This window comes from Ambystoma mexicanum, chromosome 10, assembly GCF_040938575.1.
Source record: "Ambystoma mexicanum isolate Mex_15411 chromosome 10, UKY_AmexF1_1, whole genome shotgun sequence".
In the NCBI taxonomy this organism is placed as follows: Eukaryota; Metazoa; Chordata; class Amphibia; order Caudata; family Ambystomatidae; genus Ambystoma; species Ambystoma mexicanum.
This window is the reverse complement of record NC_090932.1, coordinates 520,728,954-520,748,358: the sequence shown is the minus strand read 5'-3', so window position 1 is coordinate 520,748,358 and position 19,405 is coordinate 520,728,954. Positions and strand designations below refer to the sequence as shown.

The 19,405-nt window shown below is 43.0% G+C and overlaps 1 protein-coding gene across 1 annotated transcript in view; it reads right to left on the bottom strand.

Annotated features, from left to right (window-relative positions):
• Positions 1 to 7,393: 7,393 nt before the first annotated feature.
• Positions 7,394 to 19,405, bottom strand: part of PAK2 (p21 (RAC1) activated kinase 2) — a 1,353,994-nt gene continuing 1,341,982 nt past the window's right edge. Inside the window, exon 15 of the mRNA XM_069618088.1 lies at positions 7,394 to 14,891. Within this exon, the coding sequence (XP_069474189.1) occupies positions 14,805 to 14,891 (87 nt within the window). The 3' untranslated portion in view covers positions 7,394 to 14,804. The remainder of the gene's footprint in view (positions 14,892 to 19,405) is intronic.

The window sequence follows — 19,405 nt, the reverse complement described above, 5'->3', positions numbered from 1 at the left end:
GAGGGGGAGGGGACGCGAGAGTGGACAGGATGTCCTGTTTTTTTTTTTTTTAGAAGTAGCGAGAGGCAAGGGCGGTGCAAAGGGCCTGGGAGGCGACAGGAGAGGTAGATACTGCAGCAAGGTTGGCCAGCTCCTTTCAGATTTTAAAGAGTTCAGCCCAGTTGTTAGATGTTGCAGAGACACAGGCTTGGATGTGGGCTCTCTTCTTAGTGTTGAAAGTGAGTCAGTATTGCCTTTGGAGCAGGCGACAGACCAGTTGGTCAGAGGATGAACAAGAAGCCCTCCTTTTCCTCTCTGCCACCCTACACTTTCGTTTAAGTGTTGCTAGGTCATCATACCAATAATTGCACTTAGCTTTGTGTTTCAGATGGATCCTCATGACAGGGGCAAGAGCATCCAGAGTAGAACATAGACACGGATGTGTCAGGATGTGAGTCAGCTGGGGGGGGGGGGGGGGGGGGCAAAATCCTCAACTGACACGCCTCATGGTCCGGATGGCCGAGAAGGTAGGTGGCAGTGTTGGGGTTGGCTTGGTCTGGGGGGTAGAAAGGGAGAGATGAGAGGAGGGAGTGATCGCTCTAGGAGAGAGGAGTGGTCAGAGGAATGGAGAGGGGGAGGTCAGAGGAGATCAAGACATCAAGTGTATGCCCTGCAAAGTGAGTCGGGCCAGAGGGGAGGTGTTACGCTCACCTGGCTCCCACAGAGGCATCGATCTGAACTGGACCGCTGCGGTCTCCACCAATGTGACGCGTAGGGCCGAGATGACGGACTTGACTGGCCCACCTAGCTTTGTTTGCTTGGCCCGTAGGAATATTCTTCTGATGGTTTGAAAAGATGAGCTCTCCATCCTGCATTGAGCGCAGGGGCGCGTTGATAACAAGTTGCTTCACTGGCTCGAAGGAATTGGTGAGTTCCAGAACAATATTGACTCCGAAAAGTATGTCGTTCGTAAGAGTTCAAATGCCTGACTTTTACTCTTGTCCGATTCCTTGCAGATTGCAGCTTGACCCTAGTGAAGAGTTCCTCATGGCAACCGGTAATATTCTGGTAAGGATTTGCATTTCCAACACAGTTCGATAAATAATGTCAATATGTAACCTGTTGCTTTCTCCCTTATTCAGGTACTGAGAGAAAGTATTAAGTCTCGGGGAATAATACCTCCGGCTGTAAAATCAGGTAAGTCTAATGTGGTGAGGAGGGTTCCCCTTGATAGTCCCTTTGTTTCACCTTCACGGGGTTCGGCGAAGATGCAGTGGAAGCTGCACTGACCCATGAAGAGGAATAGTACCACCGGTGGTAAAATCAGGTAAGTCTATGGGGGGGGGGGGGTTACTAATATTCCTCTGTATATTCCCTTGGCTCACCTTACTGTTCTAGTCTACTCCTTAGGTGCTGGAATGCGGCGGGAACATGCAGGAGGATGCGGTGGAATGTGAAGATGCTGCGAAGGACGGTGAATTCAGTGCGGCGCGGCAGCAGGCGAGGCGACACGCATAAAATAACTTCTTTCTTCCAGCTCGAAAGCGCAATGGATCGGGAATTCAGTTAAGGATCAAAGGTATTGCTCTTGTTCTAACCTTTTCTCCTCCTTTCTCCCTTTTTCTAGGAGCTCCAAACTCGAGGCGGGCATGGCAGAAGACTGGATGCAGACTTGCAGGCACAGTGAGCGTTACGCTGCTGGATGCAGAATAACACGAAGCGTGTGCTGCTCTTCGGGCGTGGTTTAAATAGCCCTCCAAAGTAGTCCAAGGTAAGTATTCCTCCCCAGCCCCGCCCGAGTAAAAACCGCCCGAGTAAAAAAATAGTCCCTAGGTAAAATAGTCCCTTCCAGGCCTCATTTGGCTTGGAGCTCTTGCAGCATGGTCTGCATCAGGTAAGCTTGCAGCATGGTCTGCATCAGGTAAGCTCTACTCTATGAGCCTGGCGCCTATGGCGCCAGGACTGACTCTCCATATGAGCCTGGCGCCATAGGCGCCAGGACCGCACCCAAACAGCCCCTAGCAGGGGTTTTTGGGCTTGCCCAAAATAACTTTATGCCTGCTTCTGGGGTTGCTGGACCTGGTCTGGGTCCCCGGGGGTAGGCATCATGACAGGAGGATTCAAAGGGAGAGGGAATCACAGAGCTCACGGAAGAGTACAGAGGAGGAACAAGGAGAGTCTAGATGGATATTGAGGTCACCAAGAAGGAGTTGTTGAGTGGTAGAGGCCAGGAGGGAGGAGGAGAGGTCCGTCGACTCAGAGAAATGAGGTGATCTGACCAGGGAGCCGGTAGAGAGTAGCCACAGTAAGAGAGTGGCTAGGAGACAGAGAAAGCCTGCAGTCAAGGCATTCGAAATAGGAGTATGTCTGCGTGGGAATGATAGAGGCAGGAATCCACTCAGGAAAGCTGGCCATGAACCATGTCTCGGTAAGAGATGTCAGAGGAGTGTTTGACAGCAGAGCAAGAGTTGAGAGTGGCAAGATGAAGAAGGTTGCCAGCCTTAAAGGCCTTCCAGGGAGGGGTACAAATCAGAGGAACGCCCTGCAGAGGTGAGGAAGGAGCTCGAGGTGGGGCAGGAGAGGAGGGAAGAGAGGGCAAGGAAGCCAAGGGGGAAGGGCGGGAGGAGTGGACAGTAGGAGAAGAAAGGAAATTGATGAGGTGAGGTAAGCACCTATCGAAGAGGAGATTGGCTTGAGGGCCTTGGACCAGGACGGTGCCGTTTAGGTAGACATTAATGATGACCTTAGAGGAGTCGAAGGGAGCCATAAGGGCTTCCCAGCGGGTGCCACCATTAATGGGAGAGGAGGAGCGAGGACAGAGCACAGAGACCATATGAAGAGTCCATAGATCTGGTGAAGGAACGACAAAGAGGATGTCAGGGAGGGTCTGTGTGGGAGAAGCACCTGAATAGGTATCAGGGATGAGGAGACCAGAGTTGGTGGCCAAGATATCCTTTTTAAACTTCTTCCTACCGGAGTGAGAAGGGAAGGATAGTTGATGGAGAAGCAGTTGGAGAAGATAGGAGAAATAGAAAGCGCCTTGGATGCATAAAGAGAGCAGGGCGAGTAGAACAGCGACAGTGGTATGGAACAGTCACTGGGCCAGCAGGTTAGAGAGAAGCCTTCCCTTCAAGCAAAGGGCACAATAAGTCTACACAAGAGCACAGCTAGTTTAAACCTAAAGCAAAAATGCAATAAGCACAGCTAAGCTTGACTTTCAAATAGAATGCAAAAGCACAGCAAGTTTGTAAAATAGTTGGATTTGGATGCTAGTGGTAGGTGCAGAATCGCAATGCATGTATTAACATGGCAGAACAAGCAGAGAAGGAAAGAAGTCAAAAGAGGGTAGGGGTGGTCAGAAGGAGGGCACTAACCCATAGTACAGGAGGTGTGAATGTCGAGGCAGTCCAGATTACATTGAAGAGTGAGGTGGTAGCATCATGGAATTTCAGGTGCTGGGGTGCAGAAAGGACCCCAAGTAGCATTCCGGGAGCAGACAGGGGCCTTTGTGGGGGAGGGGGCTAAAGCCTGCCGGTCCCCCGTTGGACAAGAAAAGCACACTGCAGGCCAATAGGGATGCAGTAGGAGGTCAGAGCAGCACCAGGTGAACAAAGGCAAATCGGCGGCCAAGTTGAAAGTGCGGCTGAGAAGGCAGCCAACAATGAGGATCGCCTCACTAATTGCAGCAAAATGCAATTAGCGGGGGCAGGAGGACAAATGCCAGGCAGCGTGCAGGCAGTCGCAAATTAGCAAGGCATTTCGGCCCAATTATGAAAATATTTAATTTACAAATATATATTTTTTGGACAATGCTCAAGGCACTGTAAAATTCCTCTGCGTGGTACTCCTACCTCATGGAGTGGCAAAAGTGGCCCTGCGTGACCTCCAAGAGTGCTGTCGGGGTGGCAGGAGGAGAGAGAGATTAGGGTCCTCACACACCAGTGGGTGAAGATAGAAAAGTACTGACACTACATTTCCCAGGAATTCATAGGCGGAGCCCCTATACCCCCTCCTCAAACCTCAGTGAAGTGATCTTTGAATCCCACGTTTGACCAGTTTTAATGGTTTTGCAAACACACCCTCTGCCACAATAGATCTGAAAATTCCTTAGGGGAGCACCATAAAATCGACATGCAATTTGTTTCAAATGCTCGATCTCATGGCCAAGTTTACTGTCCAAATGTGCTTAATTAAAATACATTTGCCACTAAATGTCCTGAAGATTTCTTACGGGAGAACTCCAAACACTTTAATGTTTAAGTACGGCCATGTTTTTGAACACGTCTACTCGCCTCCAGTCTCTACAAACGTCTGCTGCCATTTAATTTCCTAAACATTCCATGTAAACACCAATTTATGGTCAAATGAAGTTAGAGGTCAATGTAAATTGCCTGGACCAGAATTGAACTTGGTCTAGATTACTGTTGATTACTGCACATTAACATAGCCTCTAAGCATTAAGTTTCTTTAAGGTGTAATTTGTGTTTCAATAATTTTCCACCGACAGAACGTCAATATGTTCCATCGAACTATAGATGTTGCTCACGCCTCCATTTGATAAACACATTTTACTCCTTGTCTACAAAAGGTTGGGGACCTCGGCCTTAACTGCTGTTTGCATGTCGATACAAATAGGACAAGCATACTTGTCCTCAGCACTTAAGAGGTTAAAGCAGAACCAGGTTAATAAAGTGATCTCTTACACAAGCAAAACTATCACCGCTGGAGGTCAAATTTAAGGAATGTTTAAGTCACTCCTTGCAACTGCATGGGCATTGAAAAATGTCTGTCCGTTGATCCATGAGGAACATGTAAATGAGACCTTCCACCAGTCTCTACAATATTTGCAAAGTGACCGGATCAGAACTGGAATTCTCAAATCAAGGGTTGCTTCCTGTATTCTTTCAATGCAGAGGTGCCCTGTATAACTCAAATATGGGCAAACCAAAAAGAGTCCAAAGGCACAAAGATTAACCAATCTACATGATTGTGTTTAAGACAATTGACTAGAAGATTAACTCAAAACCACCAATAATTTAGAGGGGAATCTAGCTACTCCTCAAAGTATATGACAAGAATACCCATCAAAGAATGCTTGTAGTTTATGTGGATCGATGTTCCTACCATATTAAAGAAAATTTGAGAATTTGTAGTTGGCGTTAGGAATGTCGGTGTGAATGACATCCCTGAACCCGCTGCAAGTTATGAAATTGGTCCCGTGAGCAGTCAAGTGGCAGAACTGATGGGAAAATACAAGGCTATCCTTACTGCCATAAATTACCAGTTACAGAAACTAGTAATCATAACTGAGACTATGGGCCTCATTACAAGTGTGGCAGTCTGGAAATAAGGGTGCCGGTAGCAATGTACCCGCACTCTTTCCGGACCACCACACTGCAAGTCTGCCTGCAGGGCCCGTTGGGGCACGTCCCAGTAGGTGGACTTGTCATGAAAGCAACAGTGCTGGTGCTTCCGTATTCCCATTGAGTCCTATAGGACTCCATGGGAACCTACACTTTCCCCTGGCTGATATCCCGGGCACCCAGGACTTGTAATGTCCAGGTGGCACTGGGATATCAGGCGACAGAAGCAGTGTTTCAAGTGAGGCTGCAACCGGCGGGTTACCGCCGAACTCATAATGAGGCCAAATGTCCAAAATGGATTTGTTGAACATTTAATAAACTGAAAAGCCAGAGATATGCTTTGCGCATACAACAAACCCCGGAGAAATGAAAAATTGCTCTAAACAATAGATTTAGTAACATCAACCAATAGGACCCTATATTGGACGAAAATAAAAAGGGCCTGTTGTCATTATTCAGAACCATTCAGTTGTAAGACTCTGAAAACTCCTTTTGCCAAACATTCCAGACAGAATACTATTCATGTGTACATAATATTCCTAAAACACATTTAACATCAAGTTCAACACGCAGTCTAGTTGTCAGGTTTGCAATCAGCTGTGTGGGAAATTTAAACCTGAAGATCACCTGCCCGAGAGAGAAGAGGAAAGCTGCAGAGAAATCGAAGCGGGAAGCGGACACACAGACAGCGACATGCACACAGATGTGAGCCATGTTGGAAGATTCAGGGGCTTGTTCTCTCCTTTAAGGCTTTAGGTGTTATGTTCTGACATGACCCAACCCCGGCCACAAAATGGTCATCACATAGGCACCACAGACAGATTCTATGTGGGTCGGTTAATTACATGTTGGTGTCGCAATCACATTTTCGGAAGCCCTAGGGTTTCGGAGTAGACCGTCAACTATTTTTAAAGGTTTTTGAAGTGCGTCAGAGAAAAATGTCCAGAGGCATCGAGAACTGGTCACAGAGAAGCGTGCTGGGCATGCAGAAAAAAGGCCCTGGGGTCATGCGGCACTGTGCGCAGTATTTAGATCGATGTCACTCCCGGACCTGAAGCCGTCAGCACCGAGGATAGTCTATGCCAGGCCGCATAGCGCCTCTTGTAGGGGAACATTTTTAAAGTAATTCATTTCTTCTTTCCAAAACAAAATCTTTAATAATCAAATAAGAGTACAGCAGAATCCATTCAAATAGAGTTGAGCCAAACGCAGATGGATGGAAAGCAATTGCTTCCAAACAATATCTGGTCAGACATGTTATTTCTACAGACATCAAAGGTACTTAACCCATGTATTAAAAGGATAACCACTTGCGGAGTAAGTTTACATTCATAGGAAGATCCATGATATTATCCTATGATGGCTGGATAAGTTAAGCCACTGGTTTCCACCAAACTCTAAAGGGCCAATCACCACATACCAGGAAACCACACAGGACAACTTCATTGTAGCCCGGTTTCATATCGAGGAAACAAGTCTACTTCTCAAACTAGAGTGGCAGACTCGTACATTTGAATGTTTCTTCAATATAAAGATCAAAAGGTAGCATGCCATTTTACTTCTCTCCTTTGCAGTGTATAGTAGCCAATCAAACCTCAAAACACAGGGTATTGAGCTGTAAACACGTGTTATGAACCAATTTTCTTTTTCTCCATATACCAGTTTTGTTCCGACAGCTTTGTGGAGCCTCCTCGTCTTTGTTCTTAGCTGCTATGCTTTAAGCTCAGTATGTCAAGACCAGGAAGGGGTGTTCCTACATGTAAACCAGGGTGCCAATGGTGATAATACCCCAGTAGGCTGGGAATACTGGCTCATAATGGCACTGTACGTCCTGAAAATTCACACTGGAGTGTTACTGGCTGGGACTGCTTGCTGATGCAGTTTGTCAATTCATACGATTCCAGGAGCTTTTATTGAAACAGCAAAGTATCTAAATAGTTTTAAGGCAAGACTACAACACAAAAACTGTAAAGTAACAGGAAGACAGAAACAAGCCTGTTGGGGTGAACACAAAAGAACAAACAAATAATTCACACTAACATACACACGTATTAATTATTCAAAACTTTATTTCCACTTTTCACCCTAGTTATTTAATACAAAATAGATCTGGAAAAATGCACAGGCACTGAATGCCTAGAGCGGATTAGGCACTTTAATGGGTTAATGTTGAAATAGCTCCTCTTGTTATTGCCCCACCACACAAAACTCACAAAGTCAACAAGAAACATAAGGTTAACCTTTGTTCATAAATTCCAGCACATCTGTTAAAGTAACAGAACAGAACGGCACTTTCAGTAAAAGGCACAGGTTTTAGCATTTCCAAGGTCTTCCTTGTAATTTTATTAATGTAGAAAAATGCTTGCATTAGCGAAGTGGCAGCTACACTCAACAAAACATTAAAGTAGCACCTCTAAATCCATCATAACTATTTGAAGATTGCCAAGGTTGTAAAGTGTGCTTGCAATATGATCATTTGTAACTTCAGGTATCGATTTAAAAAGAAATTGACAATACACAGTTAATTTTAAGAAACATGAATTTAAACTGGTCATTGCATTGGATTAGTTGAAAACAAAATCCAGATGTTTGTGTTCTTCACAAAGTATTTAAAACTGTCAGATAACAAAAACAAATTTCCTGATGCATACTGCACATGATCAATGTGGTTTCTAATAGTAACACTAGAAATTGGAGGTATGTATTGTGAATGCAGAGAAACAGTCGACGTAATAATGTCTGTCTTATGAGAGGCCATTGCGAAATGTACTCTATGGAAATGACTATGGTGTATAACAGCAGTGGCTGCAAGAGCAACTACAGGTGCAATACAAGTGACCAAATTTAGATTTGTAGCATGTGCTATGCAAGCACTTACTATCTGAGAATTTCTTTAAAATATTTTACAAATTAACATAAGCAAACTGACTGAAATCTTGAGGGTGAAGCACACAAGCCATATTTCTTCAACAAAGGAACATTTTAGTTACTACTACTGTTCCCAAGTTGAAACCTTGTTACAAAAGATGTTTTCAACTCATGCACCTTCAATTACTGACTCTGGCAAATATTTTAATATGGCAGAAAATGAAGATTCATAGAGATTAAAAAACGCAGACAAACAAATACCCCCTTTTGGAGGATGCCAACAGTAGGCAGTTAAAAAGACAGACTGAATTACCAACCATATAAGTCAATTAAAGTGCCTACATTTTCCCCCCTCAGAAGTCAAAACATGCATCAAGTTCATGCATTTTTTTAAACATTAGACAACTTTGAAAATGTGTTGCTCTCTACTCCTATGACTTTGCAACATTTGAAATACTTTAGATTAAAGAGCGATAGCTCTGCACATTTATTTTCTCTTCCATTATATTTGAACCGTGTCACAACAATCTGCCCTGGACAAACTGGACAGTCAAACCAAATGGCCTCCTTGTGGCCAATAACAAAGTTACTGTTTGAAAAGGATAGTCTAGAAACAATCTAGTACATTTTAAAATACATATCTACCATGCAGGTAATGTGCATTTACAAATCCGTAAAAATGGTTTAAGACCACCACTTTCCCTAATTTACCCAGCTTCCAATCACATTCAATGATTGGATACTACGCTGTCCCTGAACGGCAAAGTTAGGAAGGTCTATGAATATCTGTTTGGAAGAGGGCTACAGCGTATAGGCAAACCACCAGCCAATTGTTAGCAGTTGCCCTTTTCTGGAGAACTGCTTTTTATTTAATTGTATGGTGCAACATCGTTTGGAACTATATGATTTTAAAGTATCGAGTTAGAATATGACAATGAAGAAAATGTGTTAGATGCTTTGATAATGTAGTTTTATTTATTTAAATAAACTAAATTGGCAAGCTTAGCCCCATCTTCACAAGGTATTAGGGAACACCAAGGAAGCATTTTTGTTAAAACATAACAGATGAGATTATCTTTAGGACTAAAAAGACCACACCAAATTATGAAACAATCAAATGCATCAATGACAAGGTAAAATGCAGACTGCTGCCTTAACTACTGTTTAAAACGAACAAGCATAATCTGCTACCACACATTCTAGAACCCCAAACCTAACCTTTTAACAAGGTAACAGTCAGACTGCTGTGCTACACATTCTACACACCAACATAAGTCGTCAATGTATATTTAGCTGTAATAGAGTAGGCAATGATAGAAACAAGCCCACATAAGAATTCAGCTACCTACAAAGCTAAGTGACAACACAAGCTGGTGCCACTATAAAGAAACAAATTGTAATAGCTCATTACATGTTCATACTGAAACAGACTGAATTTTAGAATAAATAAAAATATTGGTGCAACATTACGGTGGAACACATGGATAGTGGAGTTACTGAACTGGATAAGAAAAACAGCACTGGCAATGTTGCAGAAGAAATTACCAATTTGGCAATGATCCATAAACAGACTGATGACACCAACAGCCAACTTCGCAATTTTCTTACTCATATAGCAAAAATACATAATGGCAGCACTATAAGGATCAAGGTCTGTTCACAAGTTTCTTCTCCTGGAGAACTGAAGATCTAAATACTAAGAACATATAATTCCACTGCATTAGGCACTTGGAAGAAGACATTTCGATGAAGTCCAATCTTGCACATGCACCATTTCTTTGATCTCAACTGAAAAATGCAATCAAAATTGTTTATGTCAATTAAACAAAATGGCTGCTGCTTGAGCCTAGACTATCAAGTTCAATGAAGCATAGTGCAACCCTAATAAAAGGCTTTTAGTTGCATTTGAGTACAACAGCAACTTTGTGTTAACGGATTTTTTTGGATTCAATAATTCCAACTTTCACTTTGTGGGTGAAATTAATCCACATTTGGTAGTGGGGTCAGCCATCTAGGAAATTACGTATTTCTGTTGGAGAAAGGTACCAGTTTTTGTGATAAAACCATGTTGACTTGCCGAAAAGACAGGTGGTGTTATGGTATAACTTGGCAAAAAATCTGAACTTCTAGATGATCGACAAGGTAGATTTCAGTAATCTTTATACAAAAAGGCTACACACTTTAGTAGAACAAGTTAATTTTTAACAGTGTCACTGGCGGCTTTACTACAATGTCCTTCAAAAGCAAATAGATAAAATAAAGATACCATTTAGATGTCGTATGTTACACCATTGAATATGTGCTTCACTTTCAAGTTCTCTGAAATGTTGAAAGTAGTCTTCTCTGCATTCCACCAATGCCACATATGCCCTACAACACATGCACTGCTAACACCAAGTAGAATACTTTGATATGAATTCCACAAGAGCACATACCCATCAGCATTGCAGCTATAAACAAACTTTAGTGTCCAAGTGAAAGGGTTTTGGAAACTAGCAGTGTGTGCTACAAGGTTATAGCTTCTACAGAAACAACATAGAAGCATTTGCTAAATGTAATTGAGTACAAAAGTAATGGAGTACCAAAAAATGTGATGGTCAAGCCATGGTTTTAAAATGTAAACACAGTAGCATGAGGAGTGCCATCTTGAGAACTTCACTTTAACAAACCATCCAATAACAGAGTTTTAACAACGAAAAGTGTAAAGGAGTATCGATCAGTTGAAGGTGCCAATTTCATATTTTGAATAGCCAAAATCCTACAAACACTTTATAATGCTACAGAATTCGGAAACACAGGCCATGCTAAATGTACTATTTCGTTTTTCTTGCATGCTCTTACGGTTTACTCAGATTTTACACAGTACAGACTAACTGCCGCTGGCTTGACACAAATATTGAAATCGTGAATTTGTACAAAGGCAGGTGTTACGAGAATAGACAGGATACATTTTTTCTCGAATCTGAAATTATAATCACTAGTAATCAGTACTGGGCCCAAATGCGGACAAGGTAGCCAGAGTGACCAGTTTGGTTTAAAAAGAATGTTAAAAACGCAATTAGTCTGAGTTACTATTTTCAGTGTATAAACAACCTCCTTAAGCTTAGAATCATAACAATTAAAGATCGCAGATTGGGGAGGGTGATCCAAATAGTAGTCTTCATGGCATTTAATAATCCAAAACTGCTCCAATAAGGTCACTGTACCACTGAACTGTACATCAAAGACAAGCAGATCTTTGTCTAGATCACAGTTGCATGGAAAGATGTCAGGCCACTGGATAAAATCTATTAAAAACAAAGTTAATCCAACTGCCAAACATGAATTTACAATTGAAGAAAGGATTTTCAGTGGTCAATCTAGATGCCTCCTGAAACGCTCTTAAGATTTCTGAGAGTGCTCACACAAATTCTGGGTGAGCAGGACACACTAAACGCCTCAACTGCACATTTGGCCATGAGACGCACTTAGAGTAAAGCATCTGCATTCATGCAGGCTGATGACATTAGAGAATCAAATTGCCTACCCAGAGAAACAAAATCTAGGTTTCCCCCCCAAAATGAGAAGGCAACACGTTCGGCTATTTCTAGCATAATACCAAGGTCAGGTGGTATATCACTTATGTAAGGGCACATATGGACTGCAGGGCAGAAGGCTACCTCATAGATAGGTAAGCCAGTGCAAAGTGGCAAGGCACTGAAAACAAGTAAAACTAGAAATCCATGTAATCAACAAATAACTCCTCTAAAAATATGTATAAAAAGCAGCATCTCAAACATTCCCACTAATGTTTCTATATATAAAAAAAAAAAAGAGCGCTAATGTTTTATTTTTTATCTATAAGGTACAGCCCCTAATCTCAAAGGGGAAGTGGAAATACACGAAATACAGGGGAAATAAAAAGCTTTACTTCCAATCCCAAACACAAAATCCTCCAATTCAGTAGTTAACGTTGCAAAATAACACTTAAATAACACTATGGGATAAATTAAATAAGAAGGGTGGTGGTTAAACGAGAAGAATATATAGCTATGATGTCACATGTAGCCATTTATTTTCCCAAGCAGCAAAGCATAAAGATGAGAAAAATAATCAGGATGAGAAAAAGACTTACAAAATTAGAAAACAATTTCTGAAAGTACTAAAATGTCTCTTGCATTATACCCTTTTTCTCCACATTACCTTTGAACTTTACGTTCAGTATGATTTCTTAATCCCTGTCCATCTGATCTCCCAAGGGAGACTTAGGGTGTTTCAGTGCAATTAGATTTTATGATCAATTTTGTGAAAACCTCAATTCAAAGCTTATAGGCAGTGTGTTAAGGCACCTCCTTCCGTACACCACAGATATTTTAGGATTTTGTCACTCAAAATGGAATGACAAATGCTTTGCATCTCAAAACATGAGCACAATAAGGGCATCCTGCTTCTTTCACATTTGGCCCAACCTAATGATCCAATATGCAGAACAGGCTCCCTTGTCCCCCTCATGAAGAAACTAAAGATTCAGAGTAAGCCATCCCCACGGATTACCCAACTGTTCAGAGTATGAACTCTGCCCAAACTCAGGTCCAATCTTCACAAATTAACTAGCAAGAACACCTGTACATTTAACAACCATGTTACAGATTAGATCTTGAATAATGCAGCCCCAAAGAGAAACATACACAGGTACATTACACGATGGACCAGGGCGGATCTTTTAAGTTTTAAAACCAGTGAGCAATTTAGAAACTAATACTGGTGGGCGGGTGCCCCCAAATTCACGACATCATTTGGCAAAGGTGATGGGTGAAGTGAAAAAAGTGATACAGCAAATCGGACATTGACCCAAAGGATACAACTTGTACGAAATGACTTACTATTAGACTTCCACATTTCTCACCAATCTGCTTTAAATCTCAATACAAATGTAACCGCAGCATGCAAAGTTCTGTGCCTTCCAAATGACATTGCCAAATTATAAGAAAGATAAGATCATAGCATGTTTAAGTCAAAACGAATAAATAAATCGTGAGGTAAATGTATGCCTTCAAATAGAGGCCCCCAAAAAAGTCATCCTTAAATCTAGTCCAACTTCGAAATTTTCACTTTTCTGCAGGACTGTTAAAGCACGGACCAGATTCCAGCCATTGCAGGACAATGCAGCATACAGTTTGTAGGAATCCACCGAGTAGTGGTAATGGAGTTGTATAGTCAAAAATCTAAAATCCAATATTGCCACCACACTGGTATATTTACTTTCTGTATAACTTAAAAAATAAATAACCAAATACTCAAAACAGAACTTCGACAACTTTCCACGTTATCAGGAAACATTTTCCCAGCACTGAATTAGAGCAATTCAAATGAAAGAATCTGATATTACGGTCAATGGCTTATAGGTAGGGCAATTAAAGGACACAGAACCAAGCTATTTAAAGGCAACTTACAAATACCAGAGAACACTTCTGATTTTGCAACATGATCGTCGGGTATCATATGGCTTACGAGATCGACATCATCTTTCTATCCTATGGATTCGAGGAGGATGTCAGATTCCAAAACAAACGTCAGTACGAATAAGGTAACCTGCTCACTGCACATACAGTCACCTAAAAACGAAGGACAGAATCACATCTCACGATATTAAGCACATCTCACGATATTAAAGTATACTTGCTCTATCACTTTGAATGTAATTGCCATTTAAAGGATGAAGATCCGCCAAGCGATACATCTTGTCTATGCAGATGAGTGATGCATTTTAAATTATTTGTCGCTCGAAAGTTAGGATTTAAGCATTAAGGTAGAATACTGCTCCTTGGCCTCCCTTCTTCTGCATCACTTAAAAAAACATTGTTTTTTCAAATTGTATAGATAAATAGATTTCAATGTGAGACAAACTACATTTATAAGTGAAACGAAGGATAGTCTTAGGTGGAACAAAGATTGGCAATTAATCATTTGTAACTTGGGACGCAAACATACCTTTAACATGCACAGATTCCCACAGCACTTTAAGAAAGGAGGCAGGGGATGAACACAATCTGCTATCAACTATACTGAACTAAAAATGCATGAAAAGGATATTCAGTGGTAAAAGGGGCATGAAGAGTTCACTTTTGCGGAGCATGGTTGCATCTTTATCGATTACAATTGCTGGGCTCTAGCCGAGAATAATCCAGAAATGGAAGATAATAAAAACAAAGGTCCAAGAGGCATGTCTTCAGTCCCACTATTCAAGTATAAAATGTGCCCCAAGATCGGACAGTAGAGAGTTTTTTTTAGGTCTGTTAGAAGCCAATTAAGAAACTGCAATATAGAACCACCCTTCCATTTCCCACTGCCATCAGCCAAGATTCTGGGGTAGTTCCAGCAGCTGCGTCGGTCCACAACGTCTTCAGAATGCCCCAGGCTCTCTTAGCAAATCATTTATAAGTCTTATTGGTGGATTCCATGGTCATAGTTTTCCTTTCCCTCTGCGAAGAACTTTTCTCTTCTCAAAAACAACAGACACAGTTGCAGTGTTGGGATCTGTGTGAGTGACATTCATCATGTAGAAAAATAATATCAGGTACTGAGAAGAGCGTGGCTGGCCTCTGGTGGAAATCTTTAGCGGTTGCTTTTCATTGCTTCTTTGGCAGCCAAAATCAATGGCGTCAAACTGGACAGTGGCTTTGCCAATTTTAAGAATGGGTGCTGTAAAACAGAGAAACAAAAATCACTTAAGGAAATCGTTTAACAGTCATTCTAGTTAGAGCTTGGGTTGAGGACATTATGAAGTCTATTGCTTAGTTAGCCAAAATGATACATTGTGGTTTTCAAGAACCTTGCATCCTTAATGTTGACCAAATCCATGTTTCACGTTGTCCAAGTTACATTTGCCAATTTGCCAGCATTTGTGGGAACAGTGTGGGTGTAAAGTGAGCATGGATTCCGTAGAAGAATGGTGCTACTATGAAAAACTAGTCCAAACTGAAAGATTATGTGAATAACTCAGAAAGGATGGCAGTAAAACATGGCATGTTGAGGGCTTGTTTCAAGTGGGGGAATTTGCTCATTTTGTCAAGTTGGTAGCAAAGAACAAATTACTTACCCTCTAGGCAGTGTTCCGGATAAGATTTGGAAGTGTGAGTATTTTAATCCCTATTTTTAAAATGATTTCAAAGTCCAATTCCCAATAAGAGTATTTTATATGTGAATAAAATGATTTTAACGGAAATATTTTTGTAATCATTTCTTTGCACCCAATTATTCATACACATTTAAAAGATACATGTTTACTTCTTCTGTACAGCCAGTAATAATACCAGTTTATTCCTGTGGTACTACGTGCACTACTGTCCAAACAAATCAATTGGACTGTATGGGTGAAGGTAGGGGCACAAGGTTCTAGAAGTCTGTTTCCTATTTTTTGTTGGGAATACTTTTACTCAGTATTTTTATTATTTTGAAGTATTTGCCTATTTCTAGGTCGTAAAAGTGGCCGATACACCTCTTTTCTGTAGGGCTGCCTCTTGGCAATGTTCTTTCAGATGGATTAGTACTTTCTCCCACAGATTTCTCATCTATATTTTTATCTTCATCGAGATGTCTTGGGAACATTGTCTACCCTCATTGGGTGCAGCGTAGCTCCATGCTGGCTTTGCCCGGCGGCGTTGCACATCCTACGCCAGACATGTCAGGGTCAGTATCTATGGAGGCCGCCTCCCAGGACTTCAGTTCTGCCCATTTTCCCCAGCACTCAGCAGCTGAGGGACTACAGAACAGATGAGGTGTACATGCTATCTGCCAAGAGTGTTAGGTTGGGAGGACAAGGAGGAATCTGTAGTAGGAAGTACTACGCCACCAGAAACATTACCAAGAGGCAAGCAATGAGTTTTTCTAATTGATTCCTTCATCCTAAAGATCCCTCATCTTTGATACACATAGCAGTACATAAAATCAGGAGGGAGGGAGGAGCGGTGTGAGAAAACAACTACACCAGAAAACTCCGGTGGACCTTTTGACCAAAGCGAGCATCCTACTCCAATAGGGAATCAAAGTATTATGTTTAAGTTATGTTATGTTTATTGAATTTATATAGCGCTTTAAGCCAAAGCGCTTTACAATATAACAGGTACAAATGTGAGAGAAGCGTATTTACAAACATGAACAGGTCCTTAGAACAATAAGTAGAACTATTTACAAGGGATGTGAGGGTGTGGATGGAGGGTAGAGGAGGGAGTTATGGTGTGGAATTTGAGGTAGGGGAAGGGGAAGTGATCTGGTGTCCTCATTACCCTTAAGTAGTATTTGTTACCAATTTAAGGTCGGAGGGGAAGGCGAGAGGATGGGGGGGGAAAGGAGGTGGGGGAGAAAGGGGGTGAAAGGAGGGGAGGGGTAGGGAAAGGAAGTCGGGAGAGAGTGAAGAAGATGGGCTTTCAGGGAGTGGCGGAAGGATGAGTAGGTAGGGGTGGAGCGGATGGAGAGCGGGAGGGAGTTCCAGTGTAGGGGGGCCAAGAGTTGGAAGGAGCGGAAGCGTGAGGATGCACATGGGGTTGGGGGTACAGTGAGGAGGTAGAGGATTGCTGAGCGGAGAGAGCGGGAGGGGGAGTAAAATGAGAGGAGGGAGGAAAGGTAGGGGGGTGCCAGGTCATGGAGAGATTTGAAGACAAGACAGAGGAATTGAAATTTCAGTTGTGAGAGGAAGGGAAGCCAGTCAAGTTGAGAGAGCGAGCGGAAGAGCTAGAGTCTCGAGTGCCGAGGAGACAGTACAGATTGAGCAGTGGTAGATGGATTTTAGGGGAGTTAGGTGAGAGACAAGGAGTCCAAAGAGGAGAGAGGAGCAGTAGAAGAGGCAGGAGAAAATAAGGGAGGAGATTAGGAGTTTGGAAGCATGGAATGTGAGAAAGGAGCAGATCTTACGGATGTTACAGAGGTGGTGATGACAAGCGTGAGAGGTTAGTGAGATGTGGTTGGAGAAGGAGAGAGAGGAGTCGAGGTGGAGGCGAGATTGTGGGCACGGGAAGATATGGGGAGGTTGGAAGGTGAAAAGTGGATGGAGGGGGAGAAGGGGAGAGTGTGTTAGGAGGGAAGAAAAGCACTTCAGTCTTGTCAGTAGTCAGTATTGAGGGAAAGAAAGAGGGATGACATCCAACATGTTATGGCCATGAGGCAGGAAGAAAGAGTGAGGTGGAGGTCAGATGTGAAAGAGAAGGAAAGAATGTTTGGTGCCATCAGTGTAGAAGTGGTGTGAAATGCCGAAAGAAGAGATGACTGGGGAGAGAAGGGAGGTATAGAGAGAAAAAAAGGGTCCCAGAATGGAACCCTGAGGGATGCCATAGTTCAGGGGGAGGCTGAAGGAGGTGCGGCCGCCCCAGGAGACAGTGAAGGATTGATTGGAGAGGTAAGAGGTGAGCAAGGAGAGAACAGAGTCTTTGAAGTCAAAGGAAAACAGAGTGCTAAGAAGTAAGGGATGATCTACGGTATCAAAAGCTGCAGAAAGGTCAAGGAGGATGAGAATTGAAGATTGCCTAGAGTAGCGAGGAGAGAGTGGATGACTTAGGCGAGTGCTGTCTCAATGGAGTGTTGGCGGAAACCAGATTGAGAGGAGGGAGTGGGATGAGACGAAAGCAGAAAGTTGAGAGTAGGCAAGGCGCTCGAGGAGCTTAGAAATAAAGGGGAGAAGGGAGATTGGCCGGAAGTTGGAGGCAAGAAGAGGGTTAGCAGAAGGTTTCTTCAGGATAGGGATTATGATAGCATGTTTGAAAGCTGAAGGAAAGGTGGCGGAGGAGAGACAGACGTTGAAGAAGGTGGTTAGGTAAGGAATAAGGAGGGGGTCAATTTTGGGGATGGGGTCAGATGGGGCAGCAGTAGGGTGAGTTTTGGACAGGAGGTGTGAGACATGCAGGGGTGATAGGAGAAAAGGTGGACAAGTTGGCAGAGCTGGAAGAGGGGGAGGGGGGTAGGAGGAAGAAGAGGAGAGGATGTTCTGGCGAAGAGAGGATTTTGGATGAGAAGAAGTTGGCGAAGTCAGAGGGAGAGAGGGGAGAGTTTGTGGAAGGGTCAGAAGTGGGAGGGGAGATGTAGTAATGTTTGGCAAACGTGTGCAGGGAAGCCCACATGACTGGCTTGATGACATTCTGGAGGGCAGAAATGGGAGCCAGGCCTTTTCTGCAACTAGCCCCGATACCTCCAGGTACATCTTGGCATACTGAAATGCAAAAGTCGATCAAGCATGACAGGGTCAGTTTAATCACTACCAACATGAGCACAAGCATAACCCATAAAGCGTTTTTCATCTTTCCTGCCGCGTCTAGTATTGGAGAAAAAGTAGCTGAGGGCCGGCGCCGGGTACATCTGATGGAATCGCTGCTACGTCTTTGAAGGATGAGGCAGAGGGGAAAACACAGCAATATGGATCTTCTGAGAGATGAAAATGCGACATGACCTGGGCATGGACGGCCTCACTCTCAAAGTCAACTTCTTGGAGAACACCAAGTAGGTTTAATGGCCCCTCCAGCTCACTCATCCATCTTGCAGACTTGATGGCTAACAAACATCAAATTAAGGATGAGTAGTCTTAATGAACATGAGTGCAGGGGATCGAACTGAGCTTTCTTGAAGTCAAAACAAGTGAAATCCCACATAGGAATGAGAAACTGGCATGGGAGAAACTGGTTTCACAAACCCTGTATAAACTGCATAAGTGTCAATTGTAAGAAATGGCCTTGTTCAGGGATCTTTTAAAGATATAAATGGCGCTAGGCACCCATTCACAGTGCCAATCTGCATACGCCAAGTAAAGCAGAAGAGATGAAAGGGTCCAGTCAGATCGCCAACACCAAGTTGAAAAAGTATACCACCTGCAGGCATAAAAGGAATTGGTGGCCTGTCTCCGAGCAGAAAGGAGAACTTTCGGGACATTGTCAAGTACAACTCCTTATACCTCCCATTTCAGCAGCCAAGTATGAAGGTTTGAAGCTGCAGAGTCTAAGATGGAGGGCCAGTCTTCCTGAATGGCAGTGTAGTGTCATGATTCCTGCCCCTCATGTCCCCAGCCCTCCAAGATGTCAGGCTGGAGCCAGGCCACGATCACCTACATGGCCCTCAAGGGCCTCTCCATCCCTCCAAAGACTCACTTGGAGCCAGACGTGGCGCTTGTGGCACCAGACTCACTCACTCCCATAGGATAACATTGGGGATTGGACTTATAGTGCATTGATGGGGAC